Source organism: Euprymna scolopes, chromosome 15 (genome assembly GCF_053919585.1).
Source record: "Euprymna scolopes isolate OS-2025 chromosome 15, ASM5391958v1, whole genome shotgun sequence".
Lineage (NCBI taxonomy): Eukaryota > Metazoa > Mollusca > Cephalopoda > Sepiida > Sepiolidae > Euprymna > Euprymna scolopes.
In genome coordinates, this window is record NC_136496.1 from 72,344,279 (window position 1) to 72,365,985 (window position 21,707).

Consider the following 21,707-nt stretch of genomic DNA (forward strand, 5'->3'; position numbering starts at 1 on the left):
TGTTATAAAAACTTGGAAAAACCAAAACAAAGCAAAACCGCGAACAAATGTAAAAAAAAAAAAAAAAAGGAAAAAAAATGTGTAAAAGAGAAAAAAAAGTTTAGGTAGGAAGACAGGCTCAAACCTGAAGCATCGAGGCTAAGGCGGAAAAAAAATGCCTGACATGTTACCTCTACGCCAAAGAGACACACAATTGAGAACGGATAAAATTAACCCTTTAAAAACACTTGCAGATGGTTGAAACTAACGTCAACGTTTTCTAGGTCGAACATGACGTCATTGTCGTAGTAGCAGGAGGAGGCCGAGTTTAGGGTGAAACGCACACACACACACACACACATTTTAGCTTTTAATATTTATAGATGCCCCCCCCCCCGCCCTGGTTTAGCTAATATATGACGTGTAAAATTGAATGGAATAAAAAACAAAACGAACGTGAAAGAATACCAAAGGAAAAAAAAGAAAAACCCTCAAAAAGTTACTGCATAAAATGCAAATATGTTTATTTAAATCTAATTTTTTTGTTTTTTTTAATGGAAAAACAAAATTTAAAAAAATAAAACTTACCGTGTATAATGAAAATATGTTTATTAGATTTTATTTATTTATTTTTCTTTGTTTCAATGAAAAAGAAAAAAAAATGAATAATTAAACCCGGAAACTGACCGTGTTTTTAATTTTTTTTTAATGTTGGTTTGTTTTGGTTTCTTATGGTTTCTTTTTTTTTGTATTGTTTTCTTTGTTGTCGCTGTTAACCAATTTGAATGTCATCTGATTCCAATATCGATAGCATAGTGTTAATTGTGTTAATGAAACTCTCAGAAATGCAATGTATAGAAATAAATAATGAATAAGTAAATAATCCGAAAATAGGAAGTCAGTTCCCACCCCCCTAGTATCACGTATGAAATCAATGCAAACATAATAGAAGTATAAAGACACTAAATAAAATATTAAAGCGACTAATCAGTGCAAGATTTGAAGAACGCTGACGGCTGACTGTTAAAGTTTCTTGTAAAAACTGGAATCCAATGTTAGTTCGTTTCATTTAATTAATCCTCACCCTCTCCACCACCACCCTACAAAAAGAGAAGAAATATAAAGGGAGTAAAAAAGGGAAAAAAGAAGAAGAAATTTATAAAATGGCACAAGTAACTCACAGAAAAACTGGAATGTAAAGTCGCATTTCACCCGATGGAAAAATGCCATCCCATATTTTTTAAGCAACTAAGAACTCAAACCGGTGTTCCTCGTATATTCCTCTGTGGACGTATCCTCAGCGGTGTTAAGTGGTCGCGTGCGGAGTATGAATCGAATAGAGAGAAAAGATTCCATTGATTCTAACCGATTGTGGCAGTGAACTCTCACCGGAAAAATATAGTAATGTACAAATATCAAGGAACTGTAAGGGTTGTAGGCCTATAGCACACCTCAGATCCTGTGCTGAAGTGTGGGGACATTTGAATGTAATGTTGTGATTTTTAATCCTATTAAGGTCAAACTCACATGGGAAAAAATTATTTTATTTTATTTATATAGATAGATAGAAAGAAGATAGATAGAAGATAGATAGAGAAGAGAAGAAGATAAATGTTATCAAAGGAAAGATAAGTTACTTTTCTATCTAACTGGATAATTTTTTTAGTGTTTTTATTTAATGTAAAATGTTGAATCGGTTGAAAAAACATGGAGTGTTTATCGATATATTTGAAAAAGACAAATGGCAGCGAGGTCTCGGTTGAATATGTTAAGTTTGGGAAAATGAGTTCAAACTAAAAAAATATACAAAATATTGTTAGAAAACCAGCAAAAAGCTATAAGAGTAAAACAAACTGTGTTTTTAGTAAAAAAAAACAAAAAAACTATCGCTATAGACAACAAATATTACACGCCATGAGCAAGTAATTTTAAAATATTCGTTCCTTCTTCAATCTACTTTATAAAGTCTTAAGAAAAATGCAATTTTACCCAATTTTCCGTAACAATTCTTTTTAACTATAAATAACTCTCTACTTGATGAATTTGTGATTTTTAGATATTTTACTATAGGTATATTCACGGTGATGTGTAAAACGTCACTATTTTGTACACATTAATAATGACGTCATCATTTTGTGTGTTTGTCAATTTCTATGGATGGACATTCGTGTTATAATTGTTAATGGAAGTTATGTTTTTTCTTTTTTTTGCTATGGATAAAAACAATATAAAACTTACCTTTTGTAAAACAAATAGATTATTATTAATGAACTACACAAACGAGACTTAATAAATTATGTATCTAAAGATAATGTTGCTTACAGGCCTCCATACTTTTTTGAAACAAGGCGTAAAACATAAGGATCACCCTCTATCAATTTAAATAATAAAATCAAAACAAATTTTTTTAGGCCGATTTTGGATTTTAATATCTCAATAGTCTTATATTCTCTTATATGAATATATATTTTTATTATTGAAAACCTGTTATTAAAAAATCTGTTTAAACTTCATATTGTGTAATGTTTGAATTTAATATCATTTAAAGCTTTTTAAGAATAATTATTTTTTTTAATTCTGTTTTTGTGTGTGTGTGTGTGTGTGTGTGTGTGTGTGTGTGTGCGTGTGTATGTTGTAATTCAAATAGTTACATTACTGAGAAAAAAATTATCAAGAAAGTTTTTTTTAACATAATAATATTGATTTTATGTCCAATTTTATTTAAAACTTTAAAGTAAGTGAAATAAATAACAGGATTATATATATATATATATATATATATATATATATATATATATATATAATGTGTGTGAACGTGTCTGTGTGTCTGTCTGTGTACATTTCCCTACGCAAACTCTGTCAATTTTTAGTCTACAGACTCGAAATTTGATATACAGGGTACTGAGATTTGGGAAAATCTTTGTAATCCGTTTTCGGACAGAAATTTGGCTGTTAAGGGGTCAAAGTTCAACGGTTTGACCTTTAAGAACTCTACCAAACTCCTCCGACAATTTTGGGTCTAAACACTTGAAATTTTAGATAAAGGTTCCTTGGACATGGATCTAACTTAATAACTTGATTAGAGCCCTAAACAATAAATGTTAAGGGGTCATAATAGGGGTCAAAGTTAAAAAAATTGGCCTGTTTTTTTTTTTTTGCTCAGCATACACCTCACACCCGGCAAACGCTGGGCACCCATGCTAGTATATATAACTATTTTTTTTATTATTTGATCTTTTCAGCTTTAAAAAAATGTTGAAATTTTTAGCGACCTACATTTATTTTGCTTAACTTTCGAGCCATGAAATATAGGGGGTAGAACACCTAAAAAATATATATATTTCCTCTAATATATTTAACGAAACCTACTTTTATTATGTAAGTTTATTTAATAATGAATAAATATCGAAAATTTCAGGAAGATATGACTATTATTTGATTTTTGCTGGATTTTTAAATTATGATTGTGTCTACGGCTTCAAAAACGTCACTACATAGGAACGTTGTTTTAAAACGTCGATAATGTAAACACGATTTTTGTCTCGTATTTTCATTATTTTTATATGTTGTAAATTTTTTTTAATATTAGTAGTTTATTTGAAAGTTCTTTTAAATGGTAAAAAAGTTAGAATGATAATATTAAATTACAGTTACATCGTTACATATAGGGGGGGGGTAAAACTGTGGCGCGCGTTGAAGGTACCTATATTACTATTTAAAAATAGTATTTTCAACATATACTTGACAATTAAGTACGGGTTCATGTGAACTTCCCCCCCCCCCTACAATTTTTTTCCTTTTCGTCTTTTTCAACTATTTCTGCAGATTATTGACATTGTATGCTAATCTATCACATTATTAAAAAAAAAAAAAAAAGAAAGAAAAAAGTCAATATTTAAAGATTTGAAAGAAAGGAAGGTTCAATTTCACATACAACGTTTTAGTAAATCGATCCCCCATTTCTTGAACTAATTTTTGACGTTGGGGCTTTCAGACCCTCCCCCTCTACCGCCATTATTATTATTATTATTGTTATTTGATTTTTTTTTTTTTTTTTTTTTTACTTTGGGGAAGGTTCGGTCTGACCCACCCTCTTTATTTTATTTTATTTATTTTATTTACGACTTTTTAAGAGGTTATCTATATTCCAAACGAGAGAACATCATTTATTTATTTTAGAAAAAGCGTGAATTGGAACTAGTAGAAAAAAAATATTTTTCTTGTAGATTTCAGTGTGCTTAAAAAGAATATGATAACCATTTCTATCGCGAATTTACCATTTTCGTAGTATTAACCCCTGAACTTTGGAACTATATTCTGCCATTTCGTTGCAATATTTTGGGTGTATAATGGGGTATATATTTAAATGCTGCCCACATCAGCATTATGTGGCACAAGGCCGGAAAGTGGGAACCCCGCAGGCTCCTCTAAAGGAGGGGCACTCCTGCAATTTTTAAAAATTGCCTGAGTAACCCCGTCGGCATTCCCTGGTCGGGGCGCTTCAGGCAGCAAGCAATAAACTTGCCCCACCGGAAAGCCCGGTGGCAAGGCCTAGGAGGGTGGACCTCCTAGGTATTACCCAGGCGGTACACCTCAGTCCAACAGGTGCTGGGCCGGTTCCCGGCCCCTCACCTGTTGGGCTGAGTGTCAAGTAACGAATCCTTGACTTGTACTACCCTGTCTCCCTGCAGCCGAAGCCGCTAGGAGACACATCCCATCATAGTGAAGTTAATGGGGTAGTTATTTAATTGCCGCCCACATCGGCAATATTTGGCACAAGGCCTGGAAAGTGGGAACCCCGCAGGCTTCCCTAAAGGAGGGGCACTCCTGCAATTTAAAAAATTGCCTGTGTAACCCCGTCAGCATTCCCCGGTCGGGGAGCCTCAGGCAGCAAGCAATAAACTTGGCCCACCGGAAAGCCCGGTGGCAAGGCCTGGAAGGGTGGACCTCCTAGGTATTACCCAGGCGGTGTACCTCAGTCCAACAGGTGCTGGGCCGATTCCCGGCCCCTTACTTGTTGGGTTGAGTGTCAAGTGACGAATCCTTGACTTGTACTACCCTATCTCCCTGCAGCCGAAGCCGCTAGGAGACATCCCATCAAAATGGACTTATAATGGGGTATGATCCCACACAGTCGGACGATTCTATTTATAAACGATGCTGCTAAGAACTGACGAATCAAATTAATTCACGTTCTGCTACCAACCAAGCAGAAACCAGAATTGCTTCATAAATATTAAACCTTTTCTGGAGCAATTTCACATGTTCTTTCCCGGGTTTTGACACGGTAAGAATATTTTGTTCTGTAAAACTGTCTACTACAAACAAGTCACCTCCCAAGACTTGTGTGTAACAGCGAACCATCTGAAACTGTTCTGAAACTCAAAATGGCTTACACTTCTAGAGTTTACGCTACGTGCTAACGTGTGGTAGTATTTTCTTTCATGATACATTCGCATGCGCACGAGGGTAGTAAAGCGACTTGCCACCTGCATGCGAAGGAATCTTTAGCGAACTTTTGAAATAACAATTTTTTTTATGTTATGTAGTTTTTAATGCTTTTTAATTGATCTACAAAATGAAGTTTTCACGAACGGTTTACAAAAACATTTTTATGATTTTCGTACTTTTTTTTTAGGGGGGGAGATTCTGTTATAAAACTTGTATAGCTTAACAGGTGCTTCTGCAGTTTAATTAACCATTTTTCTCTAAGTAACACGCCGACATTTATCAAGCAGAGTATTGTTTAACATTTCACAAAAATTCTGTTTATATTGGGGTTTTTGTAAACACAGAATTTTTTGTGAAATGTTAAGCAGTACTCTGCTCGATAAATGTTGGTGCATTGCTTACAGAAAAAAACGGTTAATTAAACTGCAGAAGCACCTATTAAGCTATATAAGTTCTATAATTGAATGCCCCCCCCCACTAAAAAAAAAAGAACGAAAAACATGTTTTTGTAAACGGCTCATGAAAACTTAATTTTTTAGATCAATTAAAAAGCATTAAAAACTACCTAACACAAAAAGTAAATAACATTTTCTTAAAATACTGTCTTGTTATTTCAAATGTCCGCTAAAGATTCCTTCGCGATTTGACAAGTTACTTTACTACGCTCGTGCGCACACGAACGCATCATGTAAGAAAATACTACCGAAACAAATAAAATAATGCGTTGTGATATTTACTTTTTAATTATGGAAACTAATAAAATGCAAATTGTTAAAAATAAATGATTTCTCTTCAGTCTGTGTGCATGCGTAGACAGCCGACTTACGCCATTATAGCTGATTATACAAAGAAAATAATCTATGGTGAACTACGATGTTCACTCTTTCACTGCCGGAAGTTCAAGTGCCCCGAAACGTTTTCTGCGCATGTGGCTAGAGGCGCCTTTTTACTAAATTACTTTAAAAATTCAATGTTTTCATTTTCTGACCAATCAGAGAATTTTCCAAGCTGTCGGAAATTCGGTGTCTGTGGGAGTCGATGAGAATCTTTAAAAGAGCTCTGTATTTTCCAAAAAAAAACAGTTAACAAAAATTCAGAGATAGTGCTGGAAGGCATATATCACTACTGTCTGCAACTCAACTCTAACACGACAACACTTTGAACATAACAGTCAGCTAATCAGACAATGTAGGCGAACACACAGACACAGAAACAGTAACTAACTTTTGCATTCCCCCTTTTATTATCGTATGCTCACTTGAAATTAAGTTTATGAAAATAATTATTTTAAAACTTCTCACATTTTTCAATGAACCTTCCAGAGTGATTAATTAACTCTACTCAAAAACTTTCAGTGAAAATTATTTTATATAGTTGAGTGAGGAAGTTTTCTTTACGATTTACAGACCCGTGAACTAATCACGGCTCTTGAATTATCAACTCAAACTTCCTCGAAATCTCAAACTAATTTCCCCTTTTGTTCACTCATAAATGAAAATATTTCCTAAAATGTAATAAATCTTTTTCCTTTTATAAATTGAGAGTTAACCTTGTTTGTTATGTTGATATATTTTCTACGAAAGAACCTCGTAAATTCGATTCTCTGTCTCGCTCTCTTTACTTCTTTTCCCCACAATAATAACATTAATTAATAATACATAAACAAAAAAAAAAGGAATAGGCCAAAAATCCCTTAGAAAAATATTAATATCTCCAAAACTATTAAATATTTTTCTACTAATTCAAGTTCATGTTTTTTTGTAAACCGGTTGTGAAAACTTACTGATTGCATTATTTTTACTATTAAATGGGGTGAAAACTATTGTTTTTTTTAATCTTATGAAAATTTTTTTTGTGATTTAAAATTTCAGCCATGTATTCATGAAATGTCACATCACTACCTCCCGTGCATAGCGTAAATGAAGTCAGTGAAATGTCGTTACGTCATTATAGCTGATTTTACAAAGAAAATAATCCCTTGGAAAAATATTAATATCTCCAAAACTATTAATTTGCGACGGATACGGGGTTCAGATTTTTTTTTTTTTCTTTCAGCACACCGAAATCTACAAAAACAATATATTTTTTTCTAGTAGTTCGAGTTCACGTTTTTTCTAAAATAATTGTTCTGTTTCTTGGCCCATATAATTTTATCTGAAAGACGATGTGCAGTAACTAAAAAATTGTAGTTACCCCCCCCCCCCAATAAAAACGGGTGCTTGTCTGGTTTACCAAAGACATTAACAAACGGAGGTATTAAAACGAACTATATTGTACGTATCCGTCATAGGATAAAGTTCTCATAAAAAATCACTTAATTTGATCAGGTATTTTTTTATTTTATTTTTTTTTACAAAGGAAATTAGAAAATCAAAATATTGAATTTCAAATGAAACCAATGGTCTCTACTTAATTGTCATGTCACAATAATGAACATATCCAAAAATTACGAAAAACGATCAGGTAGAAAATTAAATATCAATGAAATCAGTTTTTAAAGAGAATTACAGAAAATTGAGTTTCGCAAAAAACGAAAAGGGTGAGTACGAAGCGTAAGAAAGGAGGTAAATATTTTCTGAAAACTGAAAATCTTTGGCGAATTTAGTAAAACTTAATTTTTGCTTTTTTTTTTTTTTAACAAGGGAGTCATCACTTATCAAGGTTTGAAGGCCACTCGAGGATAAGGGTTAATGAATGTAAGGTGGTCAGTAATTGCTAATGGTGTAAGATGGGTAGAATTTGATTATTTAAGGGGACGGTTTAACAAGAACTTGTTTATATTGGACTTGAAGGCTATGATATTGCAGTCAGCTGGAAAGCAGGCCAGCAGAACAGTGTTCCACGGGCAAGCAATTCGAGGAAAGAAGCTTTGTTCATGGAATATGTGTTTAGATTTTGGCACAGATAGGAAGTGGGTGAAATTTTTGATAGTGGTAATAGCTAGTCGAGTGTTTTTTTGTGAAAATCCGTCAAGGGAGACCATAGATTAGAGCTCAGACAAGCACTTGCCATGAAAATAACGATAAAGCAAAGACAGGCTCGCAACGTCTTTTCTGTGGCAAAAAAGGTTGCAGGAAGAGAAAATAGTATCACCTACTAGATTTCAAAGCAGGTTTTGAACTCTATCAAGGCAAAAACTGTTTTCATTAGTAATTAATTTTTTTATCTTATCGTTCTTGTAATTTTTGGATATGTGACATGACAGTTAAGTAGATACTATTGGCTTTATTTAAAATTCAATATTCTGATTTTCGTTATTACAACGAAGAAAAACCAATTTTTCTTTTTGTGATTGTCACTAATTTAAATGAAAGTGTTTGAAATAACAAAACTTAGAAGGTATGTTTTACAATCCACAGAGATTCGAAAAAGTGGTCCAAAATTCAAATATATAACAAACAAATGTTATCAAAGGCAAGATAAGTTACTCTTCTACCTATTTGGAAAAGTTTTTAGTTGTTTTACTCACTTTAAAATGTTTATTCAGTTCAAAAAACATATAGTGTCGAGTGTTAGGTAAAAACAAGGAAAACGGCCGTGAATTGACACGTAAATATGTAAAGTTTTGATAATTACTTAAAAATAAAAAATTATACAAAATACTGTTAGAAACCTACTCAATATATGTAATGATAACATATATTGAGTGGGTTTCTAACTGTTTTGTATAAAAAAGAATCCTTTCAAAAAAAGACTAGTTATTTTTGTATGTAGAGTGTTGAAATTAAACTGGAATTACATAACTATTACTCAGAAAGGTCTTTTCCTTGATATAACACTGACAAGTCTTCTGTTAGATGGAAAAGCAGAAGTTGAAAAGTAACTATTTTAATATAAATATCTTAAATATTTTCTAAAATTAGAATTTTATTTAAGGAGTGTTATATCAAGAAGCGCCCAAAAAGTGTCAGTGGAATTTTTTCTTTTTTTTTTAAATGGTTAGTCTAAGTAGTGGAGGTGATTGCCAGTTGCTGGGATAAGCTTTTTACTCTAACTGTAGATCAAAAGTGATGATAACAAGTGCATCTTACAATCAGTATTAATACTCAAAGCATATGCAGGTAGGTAGAAGAGTACATTAGTGTTTGGTAAAAGTTATTTGTTATATATTCGTCCACCCCAGGCCCTTTTTTGAGTTGTTAACTATACTACACTTTCGCCAAATATAAAATGAGATTCTACATTTTTAGGTGATTACGTGTGGTTTTATGACCTTACCACTGCTATGATTTGTAGATACTGGTATAAAGAAAAAGAAAAAAAAAAGAAATGTGAATCATTTTACATTAAATTTATATCCGAAAGTGATCCCTCACTCTAAATTTTAAAATAATATTTTTTAAAACTACTTCTCACAAAGTTTTTTAGAGTGCTGATATGTAATCAGCTTTGAAAAAAAAAAAAAAAAAAAAAAAAGGAAAAGGCGAGTCTTATTTCACTTTCGGGCGAGGGATAGCTGAGAGTGTCATTATGCAATAATACCATTTTTTGTTTCGTTTATTTTTCATTTTTATAAGAAAATTCCAAGAAACCTGTTTTTACTATTTTTTTGTTTTTTTTTAAGTCGTTCCTAGATTAACCCTGATATGCATATATTTTTTTTAAAATTTAATTTTAAACTATCACTTTAATCGATATTAATATAGTGAGAATCATAGGAAAAGTTAAGGCACAAGTTAAGTTATTAGTGCTTGTCCAGAATTCAACCTAATTAAAAAAAAAAAAAAAATACAGGAAAATCTTTATGGTGTACGTAACCATCGCGGAATGAAAATATCGTATTCCAAAAATCATGTAAGTTGATCAAATAGTTATTATTTTGTATAGAAAATCATTTATTTATTGATTTTCAGCAATTTACTATTAATTGTAGCCATTACTAGGCTGATTTTAATCTCTTTCTGGAGGGGGGTTGTTAAAAGGGAGATAACCAGTGATGAATTTTAAAGATTTGACGAAGTGAGACATGCCATCCTCGTCTCTTCACAAAATTTGATTTTCTTAGTTAACAGAAATAACTGATTGATCAATTTACGTAATTTTTGAAATATGACATGATCGATTCATGACAAGTATGTACACCATAAAGATTTTTCTGTTTTTTAATTGGGACAAACAACCCCAAGATATTAAAAAATTTAATTTTTGCATAAGTTATATCTTAAATTTTTTCATTTTTTTTTTCTTTGAATTTACAGAATTTAATTAAAAACAAAAGTTAATAAAGTAAAAACATAACTAGTAAAAAATTTAATATTATTATTATTAAAAAATATATATGGATGGCAGTAATGTAGACTTTTACTTAAAAGTTAAAGACTCTCTCTCTCTCTTTCTGTCTTTTACTTTCTCTTTTTCTTTCTTTCTGGGCTTTGTTCAAAACCATTTTACCTGTTGTCATGTTTCCTATTTTCACAAAATAATTCAGTAGGTGAAAGGTACAATAAATAAATAAACAAATAAAATTGACACTGTCATAGTGTCATTTTGGGTGTGTTGCAAATCAAAAGGAGTAGAAGGAGTGGAGGAGTTTCCCCCCATAGTAATTTACTCGTTTGTAACTATTTTATTTACATTAGTGCACCGCCCCCCCCTCTCCCCCCACCTCTTTCTTACTACATATTTATGGACTTAGTAAACTTAGGCATCCTCAACATTTCCTCATTTTATTACAGTTCCTAATCACAGGCAAAAAATACAAATACATGTGATCAAAACTTTTACCAGAGATAAACATAAACTCCCTACTCACTGTTCCTTGACACATCAACTGTATTGTTGAAATTGTGAAATTTATGCAACATCAGCTGTTATTTGTAGCCTGATGATTGTCTCACATATTGGAATTGTGAAATTTATGCAATATCAGCTGTTATTTGTAGCCTGATGATTGTCCTACATATTGGAATTGTGAAATTTATGCAATATCAGCTGTTATTTGTAGCCTGATGATTGTCTTACATATTGGAATTGTGAAATTTATGCAATATCAGCTGTTATTTGTAGCCTGATGATTGTCTTACATATTGGAATTGTGAAATTTATGCAATATCAGCTGTTATTTGTAGTCTGATGATTGTCCTACATATTGGAATTGTGAAATTTATGCAATATCAGCTGTTATTTGTAGCCTGATGATTGTCTCACATATTGGAATTGTGAAATTTATGCAATATCAGCTGTTATTTGTAGTCTGATGATTGTCCTACATATTGGAATTGTGAAATTTATGCAATATCAGCTGTTATTTGTAGCCTGATGATTGTCTCACATATTGGAATTGTGAAATTTATGCAATATCAGCTGTTATTTGTAGCCTGATGATTGTCTCACATATTGGAATTGTGAAATTTATGCAATATCAGCTGTTATTTGTAGTCTGATGATTGTCTCACATATTGGAATTGTGAAATTTATGCAATATCAGCTGTTATTTGTAGCCTGATGATTGTCCTACATATTGGAATTGTGAAATTTATGCAATATCAGCTGTTATTTGTAGCCTGATGATTGTCCTACATATTGGAATTGTGAAATTTATGCAATATCAGCTGTTATTTGTAGCCTGATGATTGTCTTACATATTGGAATTGTGAAATTTATGCAATATCAGCTGTTATTTGTAGCCTGATGATTGTCTCACATATTGGAATTGTGAAATTTATGCAATATCAGCTGTTATTTGTAGTCTGATGATTGTCCTACATATTGGAATTGTGAAATTTATGCAATATCAGCTGTTATTTGTAGCCTGATGATTGTCTCACATATTGGAATTGTGAAATTTATGCAATATCAGCTGTTATTTGTAGTCTGATGATTGTCCTACATATTGGAATTGTGAAATTTATGCAATATCAGCTGTTATTTGTAGCCTGATGATTGTCTCACATATTGGAATTGTGAAATTTATGCAATATCAGCTGTTATTTGTAGTCTGATGATTGTCTCACATATTGGAATTGTGAAATTTATGCAATATCAGCTGTTATTTGTAGCCTGATGATTGTCTCACATATTAGAATTGTGAAATTTATGCAATATCAGCTGTTATTTGTAGTCTGATGATTGTCTCACATATTGGAATTGTGAAATTTATGCAATATCAGCTGTTATTTGTAGCCTGATGATTGTCCTACATATTGGAATTGTGAAATTTATGCAATATCAGCTGTTATTTGTAGCCTGATGATTGTCCTACATATTGGAATTGTGAAATTTATGCAATATCAGCTGTTATTTGTAGTCTGATGATTGTCCTACATATTGGAATTGTGAAATTTATGCAATATCAGCTGTTATTTGTAGCCTGATGATTGTCTCACATATTGGAATTGTGAAATTTATGCAATATCAGCTGTTATTTGTAGTCTGATGATTGTCTCACATATTGGAATTGTGAAATTTATGCAATATCAGCTGTTATTTGTAGCCTGATGATTGTCCTACATATTGGAATTGTGAAATTTATGCAATATCAGCTGTTATTTGTAGTCTGATGATTGTCTCACATATTAGAATTGTGAAATTTATGCAATATCAGCTGTTATTTGTAGTCTGATGATTGTCTCACATATTAGAATTGTGAAATTTATGCAATATCAGCTGTTATTTGTAGCCTGATGATTGTCTCACATATTAGAATTGTGAAATTTATGCAATATCAGCTGTTATTTGTAGCCTGATGATTGTCTCACATATTGGAATTGTGAAATTTATGCAATATCAGCTGTTATTTGTAGTCTGATGATTGTCTCACATATTAGAATTGTGAAATTTATGCAATATCAGCTGTTATTTGTAGCCTGATGATTGTCCTACATATTGGAATTGTGAAATTTATGGAATATCAGCTGTTATTTGTAGTGGTGGGACGATTAATCGGAATCGGAATCGTTAATCGTAAGAATCGTGTATTTTGGGAGGTATCGGAATCGGAATCGCATCGTTAAAAAATACCTTAATTTTCCGATTCCTTAATTACGATTCTTTTAGTCTGATGTTGAAAAAAATAAAAAAATTTCCTGATATTTCTAACCGCAAGAGAGAAATAAAAAGAAACCAAAGAAATTCATTATTAACAGGGCAATGCTTAGTGCCCCTCCCTTACAAGGTTCATTCATTCAGATCTATTGTAATCAAAACTACAAAAGAGTTAACTTGAAAAGTATGCAGGGCTCTACATTGCGAGTAAAAAAAACAAAAAAAAACGCTTATCTTTTTGGCCACTGTTTTTTTTTACTGACAAATCTTCTAATAGTGAATGAAAATGCTTTTTCAACTTATATTTTCTTAAAATAGAACGAGCAAAGTCAAATTATTTAAACAGTAAAAGGTTTAATAGAACAATATACTTTTTTTTTTCTTTTTTTAAAAGAAGGCTTTTGAAAGAAATATCTCTAAAATGAAATTGATCACGTTGTATTATTTCGCAAAGTTTTGACAGTAGTCGGTTTCTTTTGAAGTTTCAAAAAAATCGACCCCATACCTATCTCTTCCAAACCTAAAGTTATTAAATAACCCCTTCGTTAATTTAAGGGTAATTAATTCAATTCAGTCAAGTTTTTTTTTTTTTAATTTCATTGAAATAAAATCCATCATTTTTTTTTTCTCCAGAAAGATAAAACCCTGAATTTGATTATATTAAAAGCAGAATAATATAATCTTTTTTCTAGATTTTTAAATTGAAAATTAAAAGTGTTTTGCGCAGTTTTTTGCCGAACGAAAAAGAAATTAATATATATATTTTTAAAAGGTTTTTTAATCAATTAATTTTTATGTCTAAATAATATTTACGATTAATTAAATAATTTCATTTTAAAAAGTATTTATAAATAGAATTTTACTAAGGACTTATAGTTTAGCAATATTGAACCGCATCAACAATGTGTGAATTGAACACAGTCAACCAAAAAAAAAATTCAAAAGAAAATGCGGGTTTGTATTACTGTACACATAGATTCGAAAAAGTTGTCAAAAAACAAATATATAACAAATAAATGTTATCAAAGGCAAGATAAGTTATTTTTCTACCTAACTGGATATATTTTTCGGGTTTTTATTCAATGTAACATGTTTATTCAGCTCGAAAAGCATACAGTGTTTACCGATGTATTGGAAAATTCAAAATGGCGCCCGACACTCTCTTTAACACGGTAAGTTCAGGAAAAGATGTTATAAATAATAAACTATACAAAATACTGCTAGAAACTCGCTCAATATATGTTACCATGACATATTTTGACATATATTCGGCGGGTTTTTAATAGTATTTTGTCTAGTTTATTATTTATGACACCTTTTCCCGAACTTACCATGTTAAAGAGAGTGTCGGGCGCCATTTTGAATTTTCCAATACATCGGTAAACACTGCATGTTTTTCGAGCTGAATAAACATGTTACATTGAATAAAAACAAAATAAATTACCCAGTTTGGTAGAAAAGTAACTTATCTTGCCTTTGATAATATTTGTTTGTTATATATTTGTTTTTTGACAACTTTTTCGAATCTATGTGTACAGTAATACAAACCCGAAAATGCATATTTGCATTTCATTATGTAAACTTTTATACATTGGTTTCAAAAATTAAATTCTATAAGTTTTTTTTGTTAACTACCGGTTGGTACAATTTACCGCCCCATCCCTTTATATTTTTTTCTTTTTGTCTTTTTTAGCGGATTATTTTCAATTAATTATCCAAATAAGTGACTAGCTTTAAAACAAAATTTAATAGTAAATTATTTGTTTACAGATAAACTGAATTTTCTAATATGGCCCAAAGTCCAAAAAAAAGTCTTTTTGAAGATGATGAGTTGAAAGCCATTTGCAAAGTCTGTCAAATTAAAATATCGTGAGGAATAAAACCATCTAACATGACCACAACCAACATGTTAAAACATTTAACTATGAAGCATCCAAATAAATTGGAGGAGCAAAATAAAAAAGAAAAGGAACAAAAAATTACCAACTAGTCACTCAGAGCAGTTTTATTAGTGAGGGTCGAAATCGCAGTGTCTTTTTTTTTTTTTTTTTTTTGCCTACGTCACCATCTATGTGTCACCATTTTTTTTTAACCCTCCTTAACTTCAAAGAGTAAATACAATACATACAACTAAAAAAATAATCTTTAAAAATGCTGATTCCATTCATGAAAAATTCTTTTAACTAGAAATTAAAACTTAGGTAAAGATAGCTGACTGACAGCAACAGGAGCACTGGTTAACTACTGAACCACGTGGAAAGGTGTGGGGGAGGAGGAAAAAAAAGGAAATTAAATGATGATAATAAATTATGATAACCGTCTTTGAAAGGCACTAAACTCCTAAAATTTACTTCTTTAAAATTTTAGGCGGCATTCCCCGGCGATTTTAAAGCACTCTCTCTCTCTCCAAAAAAAAGAAAAAAAAAAAAGATTTAATTTTTAAGTTTGGGAAAGATATATTTATTATAATCGAATTCCTGTATGAAGACTGGATCTACTTTATTGGACGTTAATTTGTGAGATAAGTAATTTTTCAATGTTTAATATGTTTTTAAAATTTCAATTGTCAATTAAATTTTTTTAATTGCGTTTATTTTTCAATTTATTTAAAAAAAACAGGATTTTAAATGTATTTTTCAAGGTAACAAGCTTCGAAAGAAGTCTAATAAAAAAGAATCACTTAATTTTTAATTTCGACAACACTGAGAATTTAATTATTAAAAAAATATTGAAATGTGACATTTTTTTATTTAACATTTCTATTAGTTCAATTAATTTTCTTTCAATAATTCATTTCACTCAACAAACTTCACCATTTTTTTTTTTTTAATCTTTTTCTGTAATTTTGGTAATTATGTTTGCTCAATTTTATCTAGTATTTCATTTGTTTTTTATAGTGGTATCATTTTTATATGTGTTCCTTTGATATACCCTATTTCAAAATTAGTTTGGCTAAACTTATTCTTCACGTTAGAAACAACGTATAAAAGCAATGAAAAAGTAAGAAAAAAATAATAGGTGTTAACTACTCCTTGTGAATTATGGAGGCCTGAAGAACTGCCGTCACAAATACAACTATCAATAGCTAAACAAAAAATCGTTTTTGAAATTCCTTTAATTGTAACTTTTCGCTATACCTACCTTTTGGTATAAAACACAAAAACTTTCGATTAATGGTATTTCTCATATATGGTCGTTAACTTTGGAAAGGTTATTTTGTATCTACGGCGCCATGTCACGTGGTATATTGTTTTTTTTTTTCATTACGCACGTTCATTTATAAATTATTAAATCAAATATTTATCTTTTTTATATTTAATTAGTATATATTTTCTTTCTCTTCCGCTATATTTTTTTTATTTAATTCATTAAATCTGTTAATTATGAGGACCAAAATATTGAATCGTGTGTATTTATTATCTAATTTTCTTGTTTTTGTTCTGTTATATAAATTCTATTTTATTTGTTTTTTCTCTGAAGGATAAATTCTATTTTCTTTGAGTTTGTTTTTCTGTATTCCAATTAAGTAAAATAAATTTTCTCTAAAATAAATTTTGCTAATTTTTCTGTTTAGTTTACTATATAATAATTTTATTTAAACCAAAACACAACGGTGTAGACATAAAATATATCTTCCAAAGTTAGGGAACATATTTGGGAACTACCGACCATAAGTATAAAACTACCTGGTATATTTCAAAACAATAAATTCCCTAGGAATCGGAATCAGAATCGTACTTGGTATCGGAATCGTTAATCAATATTTTCCTGGAATCGGAATCGGAATCGTATAAAAATTAGGAATCGTCCCAACACTAGTTATTTGTAGCCTGATGATTGTCCTACATATTAGAATTGTGAAATTTATGCAATATCAGCTGTTATTTGTAGCCTGATGATTGTCCTACATGTTAGAATTGTGAAATTTATGCAATATCAGCTGTTATTTGTAGCCTGATGATTGTCCTACATATTAGAATTGTGAAATTTATGCAATATCAGCTGTTATTTGTAGCCTGATGATTGTCCTACATGTTAGAATTGTGAAATTTATGCAATATCAGCTGTTATTTGTAGCCTGATGATTATCCTACATGTTAGAATTGTGAAATTTATGCAATATCAGCTGTTATTTGTAGCCTGATGATTGTCCTACATATTAGAATTGTGAAATTTATGCAATATCAGCTGTTATTTGTAGCCTGATGATTGTCCTACATGTTAGAATTGTGAAATTTATGCAATATCAGCTGTTATTTGTAGCCTGATGATTGTCCTACATATTAGAATTGTGAAATTTATGAAATATCAGCTGTTATTTGTAGCCTGATGATTGTCCTACATATTAGAATTGTGAAATTTATGAAATATCAGCTGTTATTTGTAGCCTGATGATTGTCCTACATGTTAGAATTGTGAAATTTATGAAATATCAGCTGTTATTTGTAGCCTGATGATTATCCTACATGTTAGAATTGTGAAATTTATGCAATATCAGCTGTTATTTGTAGCCTGATGATTGTCCTACATGTTAGAATTGTGAAATTTATGAAATATCAGCTGTTATTTGTAGCCTGATGATTGTCCTACATGTTAGAATTGTGAAATTTATGAAATATCAGCTGTTATTTGTAGCCTGATGATTATCCTACATGTTAGAATTGTGAAATTTATGAAATATCAGCTGTTATTTGTAGCCTGATGATTGTCCTACATATTAGAATTGTGAAATTTATGCAATATCAGCTGTTATTTGTAGCCTGATGATTGTCCTACATATTAGAATTGTGAAATTTATGCAATATCAGCTGTTATTTGTAGCCTGATGATTGTCCTACATGTTAGAATTGTGAAATTTATGCAATATCAGCTGAATTTGGAGCCTAATGATTGCTTTGCATATTGTTGACATTGTGAAACTTATGCAACATCAGCTGTATTATGTTTACATTGTGAAATTTATAATGCATTCACTCTATTTTCTACACACAGTCATATCCATGCCAGAGAACAGTGCGTCAATAATTTTAGTATTACTATTTGCCTAAAAATGTGTTCTGTTTAATATATTAAAGTAAAAAATTGCAAGTAAAAAAAATGAAAACAAAATTTATATATATTTTTAAAAATTTATAAATATAAATATGAGGTTTTGCAATTCAGAAAATGTGGAATCCTTTCCACTCCCATATGAGAAATTCATCAAATTAAAAAAAAAAAAAGCTTTTGCTATTTGCTACTCCTATTCCTATGTGAATAATCAGTTGAGTTCTTGTCTATTTGTTTGCTCCGACAAAAGTAATCCACAAAGTACTACAATAAAAAAATAATAATAAATCTCACAATAAAACTCATTGTTATACACTATGTTTCTCATGCAATCTTACAATTATTTTGGTTCTTATCCAAAATTCCCCTCCCCTCACTTGAAAAAAACAAAAAAATTTTTAAATCTGTATGATCTATATACTCGTGACAGAACAAAAATATCATATTCCAAAATTCACGCAAATTGATCAAATAGTTTCATTTTTAACTAAGAAAATTAAATTATATGAGTAAGTGAGTATGGAACTGTCTTGCATCTTGAACAGACAAGGGACATAATTCAACAATAATTCAAAGTTGCGAGATCAGTCTTGTAATGCCTACGATTTCCCATTAATCGTTTCAAAGCGTTTAAAAATCCTTTTCTTTCTAAAGATAAAACTACTTAATCAATTTATGTGATTTTTGGAATATGGTCTCTTCGTTCTGTCACGCGTACGTACATCATAGAGATTTTTCTGCATTTTTATTTTTTAATATGGGAGAAATTCTGGATGAGCACTATGATTTTTACTATATTAGTAATAATCTTTCAGTGAGACTAAAGTCAAATGAAAATATGCTGCAAATTACATTTTAATTCGATTAAGTATTTCTCAGGTTATTTGATGTAAGAAAGAAATGAGAAGGAATTTTTTTTTTTTTTTTTTGCACATGCGAAACATTCAAAAGAGTGTGGAATGCACTGTTTCTCCCCTTCTATTTCATACTTCATAATGGAATATATGTTCACCTGCGAACATATATGAGAAAGAACCGTTCGAAATAAGTCATACATCATCCACTAGTAACCTTCATCATCATCATCATGACGGGCTCCTTGCCCGGACCAATGTGACTCTTCCTCTCCAGAATTTCCTGTCTTCCATCAGCTGCCTCAGATCTTCAGGTTCACAGTTGGCGCTGTGTGCTATTTGTTGGATGTACGTGGATCTAGGTCGTCCTCTGCTTGCGCGTCCATGTCATGGAGTCCATAGCAATACATCACTCACCAATTCATGTTTGCTCCTCAGACAATGACCGGCAAATTGTAGGCGTCTTTCTCTAATGGTATTAGATATGGCAGGTAGATTGCCATAAAGTTGATGCTTCGTGGGACCTTAGCAACCTTAGCAGAAGTTAATATCCTCAATGATGCTGGGAGAGGAAAAAGATAACAAAATACAAAAGTCTTATGAAAAGAAACTGGGATTTTAGGAAGATCTTCATCATTCCAGTAATTAGAGGAGCAACTGGACTCATGAAAAATAATTCCAATAACTACCTGGTGAACTAAGTGCAAATGAGATACAAACAATTGCACTTAAAGAGATGGTTAAAATCTTAAAAAGATCCCTTGGTTGGTATGATAGCAGGTGAATCTTTGGCATCCGGTAGTATGTCCCATCCCCAACTAGAATAAAATGATCTGAAAATGCAAAAAAAAAAAAAAGTGAAGGTTTGCCTTTAAGTCTTGTTAAAGATAATTATTTAAGTACATGTGAAAATGAAATAAGAACAAGTAGTTAATAAAACATGTTAAAAAAACACTTTGAAAAAGAGTTAAAAACATTTAATTTTAAAGAGGAAGCACAAAATAAGTGGATAGTCCTTAATCGGCAGAGTTTCGAAGAAATACTTTCCTTCTTATCAGGATAGGATTTAGCAAAATGCGGGATCGGATTTTGCTTGCAAAAGTATTTGATGAAACTACAAGTAAGTCATAGATTTTACTTAGTTACAAATAGTGAAGCAGAGGGAATATGGTGAAGAAAAAGATGATTTCACGTGAATGGATAGTCTGGTGAAGGGTAAAATATCCAATAAGAGTAAAATCCAAAAATCAAAATCCAAAAAAGTTGGTTAAGTTTCCATTTCCACAAGTAAAATCCAAGAGAATCGCATTTTATATATATGTATATGAGTGTGTGTGTATGTGTGTATATTTCTTTTACAAAAGAGTCACCACTTATCAAGGGTCAGAGGCGACTCTAGGATAAGGGTTAATGAGTGTACAGTATTCAGTGGGACGGTATCATAGTAATCGTTGGTAGTGGAAATTTAGTAAGTTGGATTACTTAAGAGAACGGCTCATCAAGAACTTATTTACGCTGGACTTAAAGACGACCATATTGTAATCAACTGAAAAACAGGCAAACAAAAAATAGTAATAATGATTGTACGTGTCAAGATCCCATCTATGGGCTAGATAGAATCTGTCTTCGATGTGGCATGGAACAGCATCCAGTGATACATTGCGAATGACTTAAACATGATGAATACAGAGTTTATGATGCTAAGAACTTTAAGCATAAACACGTTTACGAATATGAATTGAAATCAGCATAAAAAAGTTGCCCTCATTGTAGCTCAGTCAGTAAAACAGTACTCAAATTTATGGCAGTTCAGCTTGATTAGCCTTGCTGGTTTCAACTCAGTCAACGATTTCTATTATTATCTTCAGAAATTTAGCAGAGCCTTTCGATTTTCCCAAATAGTGGAGTTGAAAGAAAGAGCTGTCCTCAGATAGGTTAGTTTTGAAGTTAGTTTCTAAAAGCTGTCCAACACGTGCCTGCATGTAAAATGAGCGTAAAACCAAATGCGATGATGATCGGATAGATAACATGTAATTATTTAGAAAAACTCAAATGCAATACTGGATTATGTGGACTATTGTTCTCATTTTGAGTGTTATTCTTACAAAGTTTCGACCAATGTAACCTCCAAACTTCTTCAGATGTATCTTGTCGAATCAAGATTTTGCATGGAATTTCAAACAGGGCCTATAATTTAACCTGTAGGGATAATATGTTCGCATTCTGTTAGCCAGAATCTTAATTATATTCAGAGTATCACTCACATTAAGGATTGAATCTTCAACTTCCAGAAGTGTCGCTTAAAATTAAATTTTACCTTGTACTTTGTCCGTTACGTGATGGGTCAGTTGTCCGAATAATAAAAAAATTCAGAAACTAAAATGCAATAGT

At 31.2% G+C, this 21,707-nt stretch overlaps 1 protein-coding gene and 1 long non-coding RNA gene across 3 annotated transcripts in view; one reads left to right on the forward strand and one right to left on the reverse strand.

Annotated features, from left to right (window-relative positions):
- The window catches only part of LOC145293899 (uncharacterized), a 49,704-nt gene that overhangs the window by 2,097 nt on the left and 25,900 nt on the right, over positions 1-21,707 (forward strand). The window contains exon 1 of one of the 2 annotated variants that reach the window (XM_080140676.1): positions 9,348-9,491. The exons of the other annotated variant lie outside the window; for it this stretch is intronic. Coding sequence (XP_079996802.1) covers positions 9,486-9,491 — 6 coding nt within the window. The 5' untranslated portion in view covers positions 9,348-9,485. Of the gene's footprint in view, positions 1-9,347; positions 9,492-21,707 lie in introns of those variants that run through there. 2 annotated transcript variants of the gene reach the window in all.
- LOC145293900 (uncharacterized) lies at positions 572-21,067 on the reverse strand. The gene is made up of 2 exons (XR_013869784.1): positions 20,006-21,067; positions 572-1,079 (listed from the first exon to the last, which is right to left on the reverse strand). It is a non-coding gene; the product is annotated as an uncharacterized LOC145293900 (long non-coding RNA).